We start from the raw sequence: 17423 nt of genomic DNA, 5'->3' as shown, positions 1-17423 counted from the left end.
CAGCACCTTTAGCTTGCAGCTTTACAGAGATTTAAGCCGTTAGTTTTAAGTGTCTTCCTTTTGTTTCCTATTACACTAACCCAGCAGAGGAGATTATTTTCTTGGGTATTGTTTGTTATTAAGGCCATGGGAACTAGAGTTGTTTCTGCTCATTTTACTATACACGCCCCATGGCCAAGGACCGTGGCTGAACTTACTGTGGAGATCCCAGAGCCTCATGCAGACCACGGACCTGTGGGATGTCCATGAATACAGACTCTCTGTTCACTGGCAGCCTAGGTCACTGTTGGACATCTGGAGCTCAAATATATTACAGTAGATACATTTTTTCCACAAAATAATTCTGCTTGTCCATATTCTAACTTTATCGGAGTGGAAAATGATAGGGAAATTCAACTTGGCAAAACCTCTTTTAGTGTTCATCATAAGATAATATAAATGTGTCTTTCTCAAACTTTCCCATCCAGTAATGTTCTCATTCTGCATACTGGAAGAGAGCACTTTTTTTTTTTTTTTGGTTTGTAATTTTTCTTTTTTTTTTAACATCTTTATTGAAGTATAATTGCTTTACAGTGGTGTGTTAGTTTCTGCTTTATAACAAAGTGAATCAGTTATACATATGTCCCCATATCTCCTCCCTCTTGCATCTCCCTCCCACCCTCCCTATCCCACCCTTCTAGGTGGTCACAAAGCACCGAGCTGATCTCCCTGTGCTATGCGGCTGCTTCCCACTAGCTATCGATTTTACATTTGGTAATATATATAACTCCATGCCACTCTCTCACTTCATCCTAGCTTACCCTTCCCCCTCCCCATGTCCTCAAGTCCATTCTGTACATCTGCGTCTTTATTCCTGTCCTGCCCCTAGGTTCTTCATAACCATTTTTTTTTTTTTAGATTCCATATACATGTGTTAGCATACGGTATTTGTTTTTCTCTTTCTGACTTACTTCACTCTGTATGAAAGACTCTAGGTCCATCCACCTCACTACAAATTACTCAGTTTCATTTCTTTTTATAAAAGGCTGAGTAATATTCCATTGTATATATGTGCCACATCTTCTTTATCCATTCACCTGTCAACGGACACTTAGGTTGCTTCCATGTCCTGGCTATTGTAAATTGTTTTTAAAAAGAGTGGGCCTGTGCTTTCTCCTGTGAGGGTAGCCTTTGTTTTTACAGCTGTAGTGAATAGGGAAAGAGTCCTCACTCTGCTGTTCTTAAATACTTACTTATTGGCATATTGACTAGTAGTACTTCTTAGAATACTCTTATTCTTTTTATCCGTGATACAACATTCTAACTTTTTCCCTTTCTCTAGGCAGTTCCTCCTGGGCCCTTTATCATTACGCTTGCCTCTGTCTATACCCTGAATGTCTCTGTCCTCAGACCTCTACGTCTCTAGCTCATACCAGCTCACTGGGCTTCCTTATGTAGGACCATACATGCGTTAATTACCTATTATGATAAGTCCTAAACGTATCTTTAGTCTAGACCCATGCAAATGTATACATGTGTGTATGCATATACATACACTCCCATACAAACATGTGCATCGCCCATATACATACGTGCATCTGCACATACACAAACATACTGGCCCCTCCTGCACCCCTTCTTTTGGGAACTAATTCTACCCTGTTGCCTAAACCAGAAAATTAGGCGTCATCTTTTCTCATACCATCACCACGAACCTTTCTTGCACGCAGTTTCTAGTTGTTTACTATGTTCTGTTGATTCTGCTTTCTAAATATTAGATTTACCTATTTTATTCTCCCCCGTTTCAGTGCCAGTGACTTCTTGGGTAACCGGTTTGTGTTCTTTCATTTCGCGCCCCTTTCAAGCCATCCTCCAGTCTGCTTTGAGAGTATTCTTTGTGAAAAGCATATCTTACATATTTCTCATTATATCTAGGGTGATGTTCACACCCTAGCCTGGCACACAGACTCCGTCATCTTCTGGCATTTGTCTCTCTAGTTTTCTCTCTAATACTTCTCTCAATACCCTTACTGCAGCCATTCTGGATGTCTGCTCTTAAGTCTCTGAAAATGGTTTCCCCTCTTTATGCTTCTCACTTGAATTGTAATGGATACTTAATAAATAGTGAGAGAATGAATGATGGTCATCATGAATAAATAAAAATAACATTTGTTGAATTATGACTTATGCAGGGTACTGTTTGAGTGCTTTATCTAGACTAGTTTAATCTTCACAGTGACCTACTTTATTACTGCCACTTTGCAGGTTATAAACCTAAATTATGGGAGGTTAAATAATTTGCTAAGAGTGTACACAGCAGCTAGTATGTGGTCGAGTTAGGACTTGCATCCACAGAGCCACTAAGACTTACCGTCCCTTCAGGAATAAAGGAATGAATAAATGCATGTATGCTTGTCTCCTTCCTGTCTTCTCTGGCTTGAACGCTCTCTCTCCATTTTACGTTACTCAACTCAGTCATTCTTTAAGACTTGGTTCTGATGTCCCTTTTGCAGGTTCTTGATCTCTCAGTCGTTTATAAATTCCTTGCCTTTTAGCGTCTTGGATTTGTACCATATGATATTTGTTGGTTTGTTTGGCTCCTTCTTGAGTTGTAGGCTCTGTAAAGACAAGGATCACTTTTAAAGTGTTTGTATCCTAATATCTAGTATATAGTAGACACTTAATATTGTTAAATAAAGAAATCAAATAAAAACTGCTATTCCTGTTATAAGAAATAGGCAGGAAAATGTCTTTATGATTTTGGTAGATGATGAGCTCATAAAATTGAATATAATGGATATTTTATAAGCTCTTCATCTATTTCATTTGGGAAAATCCAAACATTGTAGGAGTCAGGTGTTTCAACTGAGTGGTGTCTGTAATTTCAAACCCAGAGTCACTTAATGGTATAGTGTGTAAAAGGGAAAATTCTGCGGGATCCTCAGCACTCTCTGTATTTTGTGCTACAACCCACTTTCTCTGACTTCATAAGATATTGGATAAAAGGAGTGGGTCAGAAGCCAAATATTTTCCTTTTATGTTAGCTGGAGATTTTAGAAAGCTTCTAACATAAATAATAAATTCTTATACATTTCTACATTTTCCTATTGATCTTTTTTGAAAGAAGCACGATAGTTATTTATGGTATGTCATCTATAGCTAAGATCAACACATGCCTTCTAGTACTAAAAATTCAACAGTTCGGGAGTATTAGGAAATACTTGACATATGAATGGATGGGAGATGGTAATTGTATCCAGCACATATTTTATATGATGAAAAAAGAATAAAAATACCATGTGACATAGGGAAGACATGGACTCCTATTGGTAGCAAAAGGAATACACAAGGAGAGGGAGCTTATTAGGACAAGGGATACATTTTTTCAGCATCCTTTGTTAACGAGTTTCAAGTAGTATCCTAAACAGCGTTTGTCTAAATGTGGGCTCAAACCACCTGCAGATTTAGCTAGAAAGTCTATTAAAGATGCATCTTCTTGAGTCTCACCTTCAGAAATTTTGGATTTAGGAGGCTTGGATTAAAACCCAGAAATTTACATTATTAATGAAATACCATAAAAATAGGCACACTAAAATTTTAGAAACACTCATCTAAGTATTCTTTATTCATTCTCTCATTCAGCAGTATAATTTGAGTGTCTACTGTCTACTAGAAAGTGTTCTGGGTGCTGGGATACTTTGGAGAACAAAGCAGAAAAGAATTTCTGACGTTGTGAATTCTGTGTTTCTAGTGGGAGGGAGACCAACAATAAGTTAACTAAATTATGTAGAATGTTCAGAGATGATAAGGACTGTGGAAAAGTAAATAGAACAAGAAGGGGGACCACCAGGGGTTGGGGTGAGATTGCAACTTAAAGTAGCATAGTCGGTGTAGATTTCATGGAGAACGTGGCATTTGGGCACCATCCTGTAGGGTGGTCACGGGGGAAGCAGAAGGAAGACTTAGACGCTGTGCTGTAATCTGCGTGAGAGGAGAGGGCAGTTTGGAACTGGTCTGTGGAAGATGAGAGAACTGGTCAGACTGTGGATCTGTTCTGAATATAGTCAGTGGATGTTCTGAAAGATTTAACGTGCAGTGTGAGAGAAAGGAGTCAGGGATGATTCCATGATTTCTCATCCAAGAAACTGGCAGGATGTATTCGCATTTTATCGAAATGGGCAAGATTGTGGGCAGGAGAAATTTTGGTGGGCAGAATAAGAGTTCAGTTTTGGACATGTTAAGTCTGAGGTGTCTTCTAGACATCCAAGTAAGATATTTATTAGGCAAGTGGATAGATGAGGCGGAGGCAAAAATTAGACCTGAGATATACATTTGGGAGTCATCAGCGTATAGATAGTAGTTCAAGTCATTAGACTGGAGACCAAGTGAGACGACCAAAGGAGTGAGTATAAATAGGAATGACCAGAGGTCCAGGGACCAGGAAATAGCAGAGGGCAATGACCAAGGACGCCGAGAAGGAATGAGTAACTCTGGAGGTAGGAGAGAATTCAGGCTAGTGAGTACCTTTGGGACCAAGTGGAGAAAGGACACCATAGTGGAGGGACCAACTGTGTCAGATGCTTGTGACAGGTTGATTAAAGGAAGAACTTGGACTTGAGCACTGGATTTAGTAACATGGAGATAGGATGACCCCAGCAGGAGCAGCTTTACCGGAGAGGTGAGGGAGACCTTGTGATTGGGGTGCAGGCGGGGAGGGCCTGGAGACAACAGTACTGGCTGCACTTCTGAGTTTTACCCTAAAGAGGAGCATCGAAGTGGACAAGGCCAGAGAAGACATGGGGTCAGGAGGAGAAGGCACGTGTTCGTGGGCTGTAGGGCAGACCTGGCAGAGATGGGTCTACTCAGGAGATAGGAGGAGGAAGCATTAGAGGAGCTGGTCCCTGCGGAGCAGACACCCCGTGACAGCAGGAAGGAGTGGGGCCGTGAGCCAGGAGCTGTGGCAGAATTTCTCTTTCAGTTGCTTTAGGTTTCTTTTTTTTTTTTTTTCCAGTGAGATTAGGAGGCAAGGTCATGGGCTGAGAGAGGAAGGGGAGGTGGTTGGACCTTTAAGGGGAGAGAAGACCTGAAGTAGATGGAGAGTGAGCGGGCTGGAGAAAAAAGGAGGTGGTTCAGCATCGTTCAGAGCACCGTTGAGACTGCAGATTGTGAATTAAGGTGAGAACAGGCATCACTGCTGCTTGATTTTTCTCTCAACCCCTGGACCTCGGGACAGGCCTGCTGGGTGCATCCACACCTGCTGTGCCTTGTTGATGCCCGTGGTTCCCCTCTCCCGGGTCCTCTTCTCCCCCGGACCACGGGCTCACGGGCTCACTGCCTCATTGCCCTCCAGCCTTGGCTCAGGTGTCGTCCTCATGGTGATGCCTGCCCTGGACCACACTGTTGACAACTGAAAGCTCCTTGCCCCACACTCCCCGAGCTCCCTTGTTCAGGTCTGTTTTATTTTCCAACACTCATTCCCTTCTAACACATTACATAATTTATTACACTTCTTATTTCATGCTATCTGTTCTGTCCCCCCGTCCCCAAACGCTAGATGTTTAAATATTATGAAGGCTTGAATTTTTGTCTGTTTCATTCATTTCTGGTTTTTTAGGCATCTAGAAAAGTGCCTGGCATATAGTAAACATTCAATTAAATGTTTATTGAATGAACAGGTTAATGAATTTTTTTTTGTGTGGTGGTCATGAAGCTCAAAAAACTTAATTCTGTTGCAGATTATTTTGTGTCTGTTGATATATCCTGGAAGGGCTGTTGTTGTCCCACTAAGTTATTAGTTCTGATGATAAATTGCACTGAGTGGGCTTTTTACAATACCCTTCAAAGTGTTTTTCTGTTCCTTATACCATGGTGGTCTAATTTAGTATACTACAGTCATATGATTACCTAATTCTTGAAATGGAATAAAAATAACTATTTCTGTTCCTTCACATACTTAATTCTCTTGGTTTAGCTTTAAGCTGACCTAGCTTTTCCCCACTTGTAATAGCAGTTTGTGTTTATATATAGCTACTAACTGAATGCTTAGCATTTAGCAGATGTCTGTAAGTATCTGTTGACTAATTTATTGTAGCACTTCAGTGTCATTTTCACTAACCTGTCAAGGTGTACTGAGCCTGTTTAAGAAGAAATATTTAAATTAGACTACTTTTTTTTTTTAGCCCAAGCCCAAAGCATTATATAGAAAGGAAAATTTAAAGATCCATAAGAAATTAATATATTTTAAAAGTAATTTTTTTGCAGTATTTAAATTTTCCTTTAAATTTCTAAAGATTTCTAATTCGTTAAAAAATGTCTTTTTCTCTAGCTCTGAAGACTTTTAATAGTTATCTTTGTGCCCAAGAAGGGTTTCTAATATGAGGTAACTTTTTGAGACTTGGTCATTTCTCCCAGGTGGAGAAGGGGTGTGGGCGTGTGGATTTGTGTGTTGTGTGGCTCCAGTGCACCTGCTGCTTTTCTTCAGGGACAAGACTGTCATGTTGGCACTAAAAACAGTGCTCCCCCTCCCCCCTCCCCAGCTTGGTAGAGAAGTGCTCCCCTGGCCCCCTCTCCCCAGAACAATCTTTTTATGAGCTCTTAATTAAAAAGTCAAATATTTCTCCTAAAATGATATAAGAATCTTGAAATTTAATTATTGTTGTCCTCAGAGTTTTGATGGATCAATTGCAATTAAATATTTATAGGACATATTCCTAGACCACTGAAGTCATTGGAACACGGAGTAGTAGCATAACTTGTTTTGGATTTTTGGACTAAATGCCAGAAACTCGCTGAATGGTGAAGAATCAAAGAACTATGAAAAACATACACTTTGTCTCTCAGAGGAAAGATACATTCCCTCTGGCCTACTGGCCATCTATTCACGTTTAACTTGTGAATCTGATCAGAACATACTTTTTATATTTTTTATAAAGATGCTTGCCGTCAAGTCTGTTCTTTATGTTTTATTACATTTGTAAAACATTCATTTTATATTTAATTACATGTTAAAAGCTGAAGTGGAGATGTTCATTTCCATTTAACAGTAGTGCTTACTGAAGGGCATTTACAACAACAGATAATTTCTTTAGATTGACTCAGTTTCCTATTAAGATGGTTGTTTGAAGATAAAAACTCTTTGGAAAACCTTAGTGATATCAATATCAAAAAAAAAAAAAGAGTCAGCAGGAAACAGTTTCACTGCTTAATTACATTTATCTTGTAACCTGTTACACCACTTTAAGAGCACATTGTAAGGATTAGCAAAATCCAGAATCTTGCAACTGTTAATGACTTAGAGGGGATGATGTTATTGATCTTGAGAACTAAATTTATTCTTATTAAATACATTTTGTCTATTTATAGTTTATAAGTAAATTATGGAATCTATACTATGGAATTATGTCTATGAATGTTTTTGAGATTTCCAGTTATGTTGTGTGATTATTTAGCATGTTTAGTTCCAGGTTTTAATTTTTACTTTTGGAATAAAAAGCAAAGTACTAAGATTTATGTAAAAAGCATTAACTTAAAGCATACTCATAAATTCTTTTAAAAATCTACTTGCACCTAATTTTAACTTATGTCTTAGATACATGTTTACTAAGTGATGTGGGTAAGTACTAGTCAAGCGACAGGTTACAGTACATTATATAGACATTGATTTTCCAACAGGTAATACGTTTTAGTTCAAAATTATATCTATACAACTGCAGCTACTGTTTTCCCTTACTATGAAATGCTCCAGAGTTATTAGAGTGGTGTGATCATGAACCAATCTCACTTGGAAAAAATAAAAGCCGTTATTGACTCAAAAATACAAAAAGGAGTTTAGAGAACTGTTAGGTTCAGCATTCCTCTCCATTTATACCACTTCTCAGTTATTCCTGGGTGTCTGCATTGGTATGTGTGTGTATGTAATGTGTGTGTGTGCGCGCATGTGTGTGCACACAAAATTAATCTTTTAGGAACAGACATTTTCATTAAGTATGTATGTTGATAAGTGTCAGTCACTGACAGGATTGTTTGCAAAGTCAGTGATAACATGGGGCATTTTACCAAGTGATGAATTTCTCTTAGCTCAAATCACTAGTTTAGTAACACAGAGTAGTTACTCATCCTCAAAAACGCATCATCAGTAAATAGTTTGGGGATTTATCTCTTTTTAGACTTGAACTGTTCCACTCAAACTAAAATGAATGGATTATTTCCAGTAAACACAAAAATGAAAACCTTTTAAAAAGTCTTGTAGTCTTAATCTTTTAAGGCAAATTAAGTCCTTTAAAAGGATGTCTTAGTTTGTTCCATTTGTCAGTAATGTATTATTTTAAATTTAACATTTTGCTTCACCTTATTTTTTCAAAATCCATCACCTTAGATCACTTTAGTTTGATTTATCATACTGTGCTGAAAGTGTGTGCAAGTCAAATTCTGCAAGCATTTTAAACTATATTATTTTCACATTAACCATTTATTGTATGTAGCAAAGGTGCCCAAGGTTGGAAGTTACTTTTATCTCGAGATGAAATGAATAATTCCACAACTTATAGTTCTTTAACTTTAAAACCATGAAAAGTGTATACCCTTTAGTATTGTTTCAGTGTATTCAGTCCCTCGTAAACATTCATTTCCAACTATGTGTTAGGCGTTCTTCCAGGTGTTAAAGCTGCCTACCTGAGGGGCCGTGATTCCCCGCTCAGGAACCTCAGGGGTTGACAGAGAAGGAAAGGGTGGTAACAGTAGGGAAAGTAAACTTGATTATTTAACATTTATTCTGTGTCTACAATATAGGCACTTCACGTTATTTTAGTTAACTCTTACAAAACCCCATAAGGTATTTATGTATTATTTTTCCCATTTTATACAAGGGGAAACAGAGTCCCAGAGATGGCAAGTTGCCTGAGATCATAAAGCTAATAAGTGGCAGGGTGTGAGGGAGGGCTTTCAGACTCCAAACTCCACGTTCATTTTCATTTGTTCTATCAGAACCTTCTCCGTGCCAAGCATAACGTGGCTGTAAAAATGGATAATCTACGGCTCCTGCCCTCAGTTCTAATTTTTATGAGAACAACTCATACTCTAACAAAAAAGCCAGGACCGGATCCTTTTTCTTTTCTTTTTTTTTTTAGTTTCTAACATCTTTATTGAAGTATAATTGCTTTACAATGTTGTGTTAGTTTCTTCTGTATAACAAAGTGAATCAGCTATACGTACACATATATCGCCATATCCCCTCCCTCTTGCGTCTCCCTCCAACCCTACCTTCCCACCCCTCTAGGGGGTCACAAAGCCCAAGCTGATCTCCCTGTGCTATGCGGCTGCTTCCCACTAGCTAGCTATTTTACATTTGGTAGTGTATGTATGTCCATGCCACTCTCTCACTTCGTCCCAGCTATCCCTTCTCCCTCCCCATGTCCTCAAGTCCATTCTCTGTTCTGCGACTTTATTCCTGTCCTGCCCATAGGTTCATCAGAACCACTTTTTTTTTTTAGATGCCATATATATGTGTTAGCATACAGTATTTGTCTTTCTCTTTCTGACTTACTTCACTCTGTATGACATACTCGAGGTCCATCCACCTCACTACAAATAACTCAAGTTCGTTTCTTTTTATGGCTGAGTAATATTCCATTGTATATATGTGCCACATCTTCTTTATCCATTCACCTGTCGATGGACACTTAGGTTGCTTCCATGTCCTGGCTTTTGTCAACAGAGCTGTAATGAACATTGTGGTACATGACTCTTTTTTTTTTTTTTTCTGGTACGCGGGCCTCTCACTGTTGTGGCCTCTCCTGTTGCGGAGCACAGGCTCCGGACGCGCAACTTCAGCGGCCACGGCTCTCGGGCCCAGCCGCTCCGCGGCATGTGGGATCTTCCCAGACCAGGGCACGAACCCGTGTCCCCTGCATCGGCAGGCGGACTGTCAACCACTGCGCCACCAGGGAAGCCCCACATGACTCTTTTTGAATTATGGTTTGCTCAGGGTATATGCCCAGTAGTGGGATTGCTGAGTCATGTGGTAGTTCTATTTGTAGTTTTTTAAGGAACCTCCATACTCTTCTCCATAGTGGCTGTATCGATTTACATTCCCACCAACAGTGCAAGACGGTTCCCTTCTCTCCACAGCCTCTCCAGCGTTTATCGTTTGTAGATTTTTTTGATGATGGCCATTCTGACTGGTGTGAGGTGATACCTCATTGTAGTTTTGATTTGCATTTCTCCAATGATTAGTGATGTTGAGTATCCTTTCATATGTTTCTTGGCCATGTGTATATCTTATTTGGAGAAATGTCTATTCATGTCTTCTGCCTATTTTTGGATTGGGTTGTTTGATTTTTGATATTGAGCTGCATTAGCTGCTTGTATATTTTAAAGATTAGTCCTTTGTCAGTTGCTTCATTTGCAAATATTTTCTCCCATTCTGAGGGTTGTCTTTTCATCTTGTTTATGGTTTCCTTTGCTCTGCAAAAGTTTTTAAGTTTCATTAGGTCCCATTTGTTTATTTTTGTTTTTATTTTCCATTTCTCTAGGAGGTGGGTCAACAAGGATCCTGCTGTGATTTATGTCATGGAGTGTTCTGCCTATGTTTTCCTCTAAGAGTTCTATAGTGTCTGGCCTTACATTTACGTCTTTAATTTGTTTTGAGTTTATTTTTGTGTACGGTGTTAGGAAGTGTTCTAATTTCATTCTTTTACATGTAGCTGTCCAGTTTTCCCAGCGTCACTTATTGAAGAGGCTGTCTTTTCTCCATTATATATTCTTGCCTCCTTTATCAAAGATAAGGTTACCATAGGTGTGTGGGTTTATCTCTGGGTTTTCTTTCCTGTTCGATTGATCTATATTTCTGTTTTTGTGCCAGTACCACACTCTCTTGATTACTGTAGCTTTGTAGTATAGTCTGAAGTCCGGGAGCCTGATTCCTCCAGCTACGTTGTTCTTTCTCAAGATTGCTCTGGCTATTCGGGATCTTTTGTGTTTTCATACAAATTGTGAAATTTTTTGTTCTAGTTCTGTGACAAATGCCATTGGTAGTTTGATAGGGATTGCATTGAATCTGTAGATTGCTATGGATAATAGAGTTACATTCACAATGTTGATTCTTCCAGTCCAAGAACATGGTATATCTCTCCATCTATTGGTATCATCTTTAATTTCTTTCATCAGTGTCTTATAGTTTTCTGCATACAAGTCTTTTGTCTTCTTAGGAAGGTTTATCCCTAGGTATTTTATTCTTTTTGTGGCAATGGTAAATGGGAGTATTTCCTTAATTTCTCTTTAGGATTTTTCATCTTTAGTGTATAGCAATACGAAGATTTCTGTGCATTAATTTTGTATTTAATGCAAATTAAATTTTTGTATTTAATTTTTGTATTACGTTTGTATTTGTATTACGTTTGTATTACGTTTGTATTACGTTTGTATTTGTATTACGTTTGTATTACGTTTGTATTTTGTATTACGTTTGTATTACGTTTTGTATTTCTGTGCAATAATTCTGCTACTTTACCAAATTCATTGATTAGCTGTAGTGTAGTTTTCTGGTAGCATCTTTAGGATTCTCTGCGTATGTTATAATGTCATCTTCAAACAGTGACAGCTTTACTTCTTCTTTTCCGATTTGGATTCCTTTTATTTCTTTTTCTTCTCTAATTGCTGTGGGTAAAAATTCCAAAACTATGTTGAATAATACTGGTGAGAGTGGGCAACCTTGTCTATTTCCTGATCTTAGAGGAAATGGTTTCAGTTTTTCACCATTAGGAATGATGTTGGCTCTGGGTTTGTCGTATATGGCCTTTATTATGTTGAGGTAAGTTCTCTCTATGCCTACTTTCTGGAGAATTTTTATCATAATGGGTGTTCAATTTTGATGAAAGCTTTTTCTGCATCTTTTGAGATGATCATATGGTTTTTATCCTTCATTTTGTTAACATTGTGTATCACATTGATTGATTTGCATATACTGAAGAATCCTTGCATTCCTGGGATAAATCCCACTTGATCATGGTGTACGATCCTTTTAATGTGCTGTTGCATTCTGTTTGCTAGTATTTTGTTGAGGATTTTTGTGTCTGTTCATCAGTGATGTTGGCCTGTAGTTTTCCTTTTTTGTGACATCTTTGTTTGGTTGTGGTATCAGGGTGATGGTGGCCTCGTAGAATGAGTTTGGGAGTGTCCCTCCCTCTGCTATATTTTGGAAGAGTTTGAGAAGGATAGGTCTTAGCTCTTCTGTAAATGTTTGATGGAATTCGCCAGTGAAGCCTTCTGGTCCTGGGCTTTTGTTTGTTGGAAGATTTTTAATCACAGTTTCAATTTTAGTGCTTGTGATTGGTCTGTTTATATTTTCTATTTTTTCCTGTTTCAGTCTCGGAAGGTTGTGCTATTCTAAGAATTTGTCCATTTCTTCCAGGTTGTCCATTTTATTGGCATATAATTGCTTGTAGTAATCTCTCATGATCCTTCTTTGTATTTCTGCAGTGTCAGTTGTTACTTCTCCTTTTTCATTTCTGATTCTGTTGATTTGAGTCTTCTCTCTTTTTTCTTGATGAGTCTTACCAATGGTTTATCAATTTTTTTTATCTTCTCAAAGAACCAGCTTTTAGTTTTATTGATCTTTGCTATCGTTTCCTTCATTTCTTTTTCATTTATTTCTGATCGGATCTTTATGATTTCTTTTCTTCTGCTAACTTGGGGTTTTTTTGGTTCTTTCTCTAATTGCTTTAGATGTAAGGTTAGGTTGTTTATTGAGCTTTTTCTTATTTCTTGAGGTAGGATTGTATTGCTATGAACTTCCCTCTTAGGACTGCTTTTGCTGCATCCCATAGGTTTTGGGTCATTGTGTTTTCATTGTCATTTGTTTCTAGGTATTTTTTGATTTCCTCTTGATTTCTTCAGTGATCTCTTGGTTATTTAGTAGCATATAGTTTAGCCTCCATGTGTTTGTGTTTTTGACAGTTTTTTTCCTGTAATTGATGTCTAGTCTCATAGCGTTGTGGTCGGAAAAGATGCTTGATACAATTTCAATTTTCTTAAATTTACCAAGGCTTGATTTGTGACCCAAGATATGATCTATCCTGGAGAATGTTCCATGAGCACTTGAGAAGAAAGTTTATTCTGTTGTTTTTGGATGGAGTGTCCTATAAATATCAATTAAGTCCATCTTGCCTAATGTGTTATTTAAAGCTTGTGTTTCCGAATTTATTTTCATTTTGAATGATCTGTCCATTGGTGAAAGTGGGGTGTTAAAGTGCCCTACTATGATTGCATTACTGTCGATTTCCCCTTTTATGGCTGTTAGCATTTGCCTTATGCATTGAGGTGCTCCTGTGTTGGGTGCATAAATATTTACAATTGTTTTATCTTCTTCTTGCATGGATCCCTTGATCATTATGTAGTGTCCTTCTTTGTCTCTTGTGATAGTCTTTATTTTAAAGTCTATTTTGTTTGATACGAGAATTGCTACTCCAGCTTTTTTCTGATTTCCTTTTACATGGAATATCTTTTTCCATCCCTCACTTTCAGTCTGTATGTGTCCCTAGGTCTAAAGTGGGTCTCTTGTGGAGAGCATATATATGAGCCTTGTTTTTGTATCCATTTGGCCAGTCCATGTCTTTTGTTTGGAGCATTTAATCCATTTACATTTAAGGTAATTATCGATATGTATGTTCCTATTACCATTTTCTTAATTATTTTGGGTTCGTTATTGTAGGTCTTTTCCTTCTCTTGTGTTTCTTGTGTAGAGAAGTTCCTTTAGCATTTGTTTTAAAGCTGGTTTGGTAGTGCTGAATTCTCTTAGCTTTAGCTTGTCTGTAAAGTTTTTAATTTCTCCATGGAACCTGAATGAGATCCTTGCTGGGTAGAGTAATCTTGGTTGTAGGTTTTTCTCTTTCATCACTTTAAATATGTCCTGCCAGTCCCTTCAGCAGAGTTTCTGCTGAAAGATCAGCTGTTAACTTTATGGGGATTCCCTTGTATGTTATTTGTTGCTTTTCCCTTGCTGCTTTTAATATTTTTTCTTTGTATTTAATTTTTCATAGTTTGTTTAATGTGTCTTGGCCTGTTTCTCCTTGGATTTATCCTGTATGGGACTCTCTGTGCTTCCTGGACTTGATTAACTATATCCTTTCCCATGTTAGGGAATTTTCAATTATAATCTCTTCAAATATTTTCTCAGACCCTTTCTTTTCCTCTTCTTCTTCTGGGACCCATATAATTTGAATGTTGGTGCATTTAATGTTGTCCCAGAGGTCTCTGAGACTGTCCTCAATTCTTTTTTCTTTTTTCTTTATTCTGCTCTGCAGTAGTTATTTCCCCTATTTTATCTTCCAGGTCACTTATCTATTCTTCTGCCTCAGTTATTCTGCTATTGATTCCTTTTAGAGAAATTTTAATTTCATTTATCGTGTTGTTCTTCATTGTTTGTTTGCTCTTTAGTTCTTCTAGGTCCTTGTTAAACATTTATTGTATTTTCTCCATTCTGTTTCCAAGATTTTGGATCATCTTTACTATCATTACTCTGAATTCTTTTTCAGGTAGGCTGCCTGTTTCCTCTGCATTTGTTTGGCCTGGTGGGTTTTTATCTTGCTCCTTCATCTGCTGTGTATTTCTCTGTCTTCTCATTTTGTTTAACTTACTGTGTTTGGGGTCTCCTTTTCACAGGCTGCAGGTTTGTAGTTCCCGTTGTTTTTGATGTCTGCCCCCAGTGGGTGAGGTTGGTTCAGTGGCTTGTGTAGGCTTCCTGGTGAAGGGGACAGGTGCCTGTGTTCTGGTGGGTGGGGCTGGATCTTGTCTCTCTAGTGGGCGGGGCCACATCTGGTGGTGTGTTTGGGGGTGTCTGTGAACTCAGTATGCTTTTAGGCAGCCTCTCTGCTAATGCGTAGGGTTGTGTTCCTGTCTTGCTAGTTGTTTGGCATCAGGTGTCCAGCCCTGTAGCTTGCTGGGTCTTAGCATTGAGATGGAGATCTCTGGGAGAGGTCTCACCGATTGATATTCTGTGAGTCCAGGAGGTCTCTGGTGGTCCAGTGTCCTGATCTTGGCTCTCCCACCTCAGAGGCTCAGGCCTGATACCAGGCAGGAGCACCTAGACCCTGTCAGCCACACGGCTTAGAAGAAAAGGGAGAAAAAAGAAAGAAAGAAAGAAAGAAAGGGAGGGAGGGAGGGAGGAAGGAAAATAAAATTATTAACATAAACAATAATAATTTTTTAAAAAGGAAGACAGCAACCAAACCAATAAATAAATCTACCAGTGATAACAAGCACTAAAAACTAAACTAAGATAAACATAAATATCAGAAACAAGTCAGTTGCAGACAGCAAACCCCAAGTCTACAGTTGCTCTCAAAGTCCACCTCCTCAATTTGAGATGATTCGCTGTCTATTCATGTATTCCACAAATGCAGGTACATCAAGTTGATTGTGGAGCTTTAATCCGCTGCTTCTGAGGCTGCTGGGAGAGATTTCCCTTTCTCTTCTTTGTTCGCACAGCTCCCGGGGCTCAGCTTTGGATATGGCCCCGACTCTGCATGTAGGTCACCCTCAGGCATCTTTAGGGAGGTCTGAGGTCTTCTGCCAGCGTTCAGTAGGCGTTCTGTAGGAGTTGTTCCACATGTAGATGTATTTCTGATGTATTTGTGGGGAGGAAGGTGATCTCCATGTTTTACTTTTCCACCATCTTGAAGGTCCCCCCAGGACCGTATCCTTTTAGAGTATGTCTGTTTAAACCCATTTTACCACATTTTTTGTTAAAACCGTTCTATGGTAATAAGGTAGTTAAACCACATTTTGAATGGGAATCTCTTGATTCCTTTGCCATTCTTCATTAATTTGGGTCTGTAGGACATTTCTGTCTCAGAATCTTACAACTGACGTGACTTCCTGCCGTTCCTGGCCTTCACCTTGCTGCCTGAGAACAGCACTGCCCTCACCACTCCCCTTAGTTGCTTTGTCCGCTAACCATTTAACCAGAACACTAGGGCAGACTGTGAGAATTTTTAAAAAATTCTTATTTTAACTAATATAAGCTACCTTATTTTAACTAAACTTTAAATTTCTAGGGTGAAAAAATTGTCGCCAGGATTAATTAATTCCAGAATGAAAATGAGCATTTTATGTTAATCCCCAGATCTTCATGTCTGCTCTTCAAGCATCATTTAAGTCTTTCTTGTGTTATCCTTTGCCTCTCATGCAGTGGAGCCTTAAAGATACTTCACCGTCCTCATGAGTGGAGAAACCTCAAAACATTTATAATATTTTTCATAATGTAAGTGATACAAGTGTCAGATGCCACAGATTAACAATATAAAACTAACCAAGTGCCAGTAGCACGTGTGCATGTAAAATATATCACTGGTTTATGCCTGGGATTGGTCAGCAAAATAATCACCTAAGGATATTTTTCAAAACCCCAAGATTCTGCTATGCTGTGTTTGTAGTAATAGGACAGAGATGGGGCAAAGCAGGTGGTTGGACGAGATACACTCCAGGTACTGTGTTTTGAAAAGGATCTCCAGGTGCTCTTGGTAGCATCTATTTCCCACCCCAATCTCTTCTTTCAGAATGCTGAAAAATACTGCTGAAAACAACCTCATGCAAGTCAAGTCAGCATGTGTTTACCTGAACGATATTCATGTTCGTAACCGTAGTTCTGATCATTCAGTCAATACACATGCCAGGAATTGTGAAAGTTCTGTTTATTTTGTTGTTAAATGGCTAGAATTATCTGGTGCTCTGTTGTGCTTTAGAACGTAACAGTTTAGATGAGTGTTTTATTTTACTGGATGAAGTTAATATTAACCTCAAAAATAGTAACGTCTGACATTTCTTGAATGCTTACTGCATCAGAAGCTGTGCTAATAAGTCTGTGTTAATTTAATTTAATGTTTACAGCAATACCATGAGGCAGATACTGAGAAAACTGAGGCCTGGGGGGAGGACACAGCCTCATGGGCCAAGGCTCGCCTGGCAGCAGCCTCATGCAGACCCTCACAGAGGCTGTGACCTTCACCACCACGCTGTTTTGTTTCTTGTTAATGAAGTTAGTCTGTGCCGTACATTTCTCATTTAACTAATAAGCTGCTATTTGCGGAGTACCTGCTATTTCAGTGGTTTGAGAATTTTCTTGTCATGTATCTGTATGTGTGTACACACATGTGTGTGTAATTTATATGAGTGTCTGCTATTAATATTTTTGTTGTAAGTAAAAAATATTTGAAGTAAATGAAAATTAACATATTTGAAACTTTTTAATTTCAGTTTATCGATGGTCGACTGGCAAAACTAAATGCAGGAAAGGGTTTCTCTGATGTATTTGAAGAAGAGATCACTTCAGGTGGCTTTTGTGGAGGTAAAGACTAGTTCCAGTGAGATTATCCATTTTCTGAATAACAATTATCTTGATATTTGCACTTGTGTCTCATATAATCTACTTCATAAACAACTATTTTCTCCTA

The 17423-nt window shown here is 38.5% G+C and overlaps 1 protein-coding gene across 3 annotated transcripts in view; it reads left to right on the top strand.

Moving 5' to 3' along the window:
* The window catches only part of DENND1B (DENN domain containing 1B), a 252903-nt gene that overhangs the window by 181111 nt on the left and 54369 nt on the right, over window positions 1-17423 (top strand). For all 3 annotated transcript variants that reach the window (XM_067729825.1, XM_067729827.1, XM_067729824.1), the window contains one exon: window positions 17227-17317. In XM_067729825.1, coding sequence (XP_067585926.1) covers window positions 17227-17317 — 91 coding nt within the window. The remainder of the gene's footprint in view (window positions 1-17226; window positions 17318-17423) is intronic.

This window comes from Pseudorca crassidens, chromosome 2, assembly GCF_039906515.1.
Source record: "Pseudorca crassidens isolate mPseCra1 chromosome 2, mPseCra1.hap1, whole genome shotgun sequence".
NCBI lineage: Eukaryota > Metazoa > Chordata > Mammalia > Artiodactyla > Delphinidae > Pseudorca > Pseudorca crassidens.
This window is presented reverse-complemented; position numbering and strand designations above follow the sequence as displayed.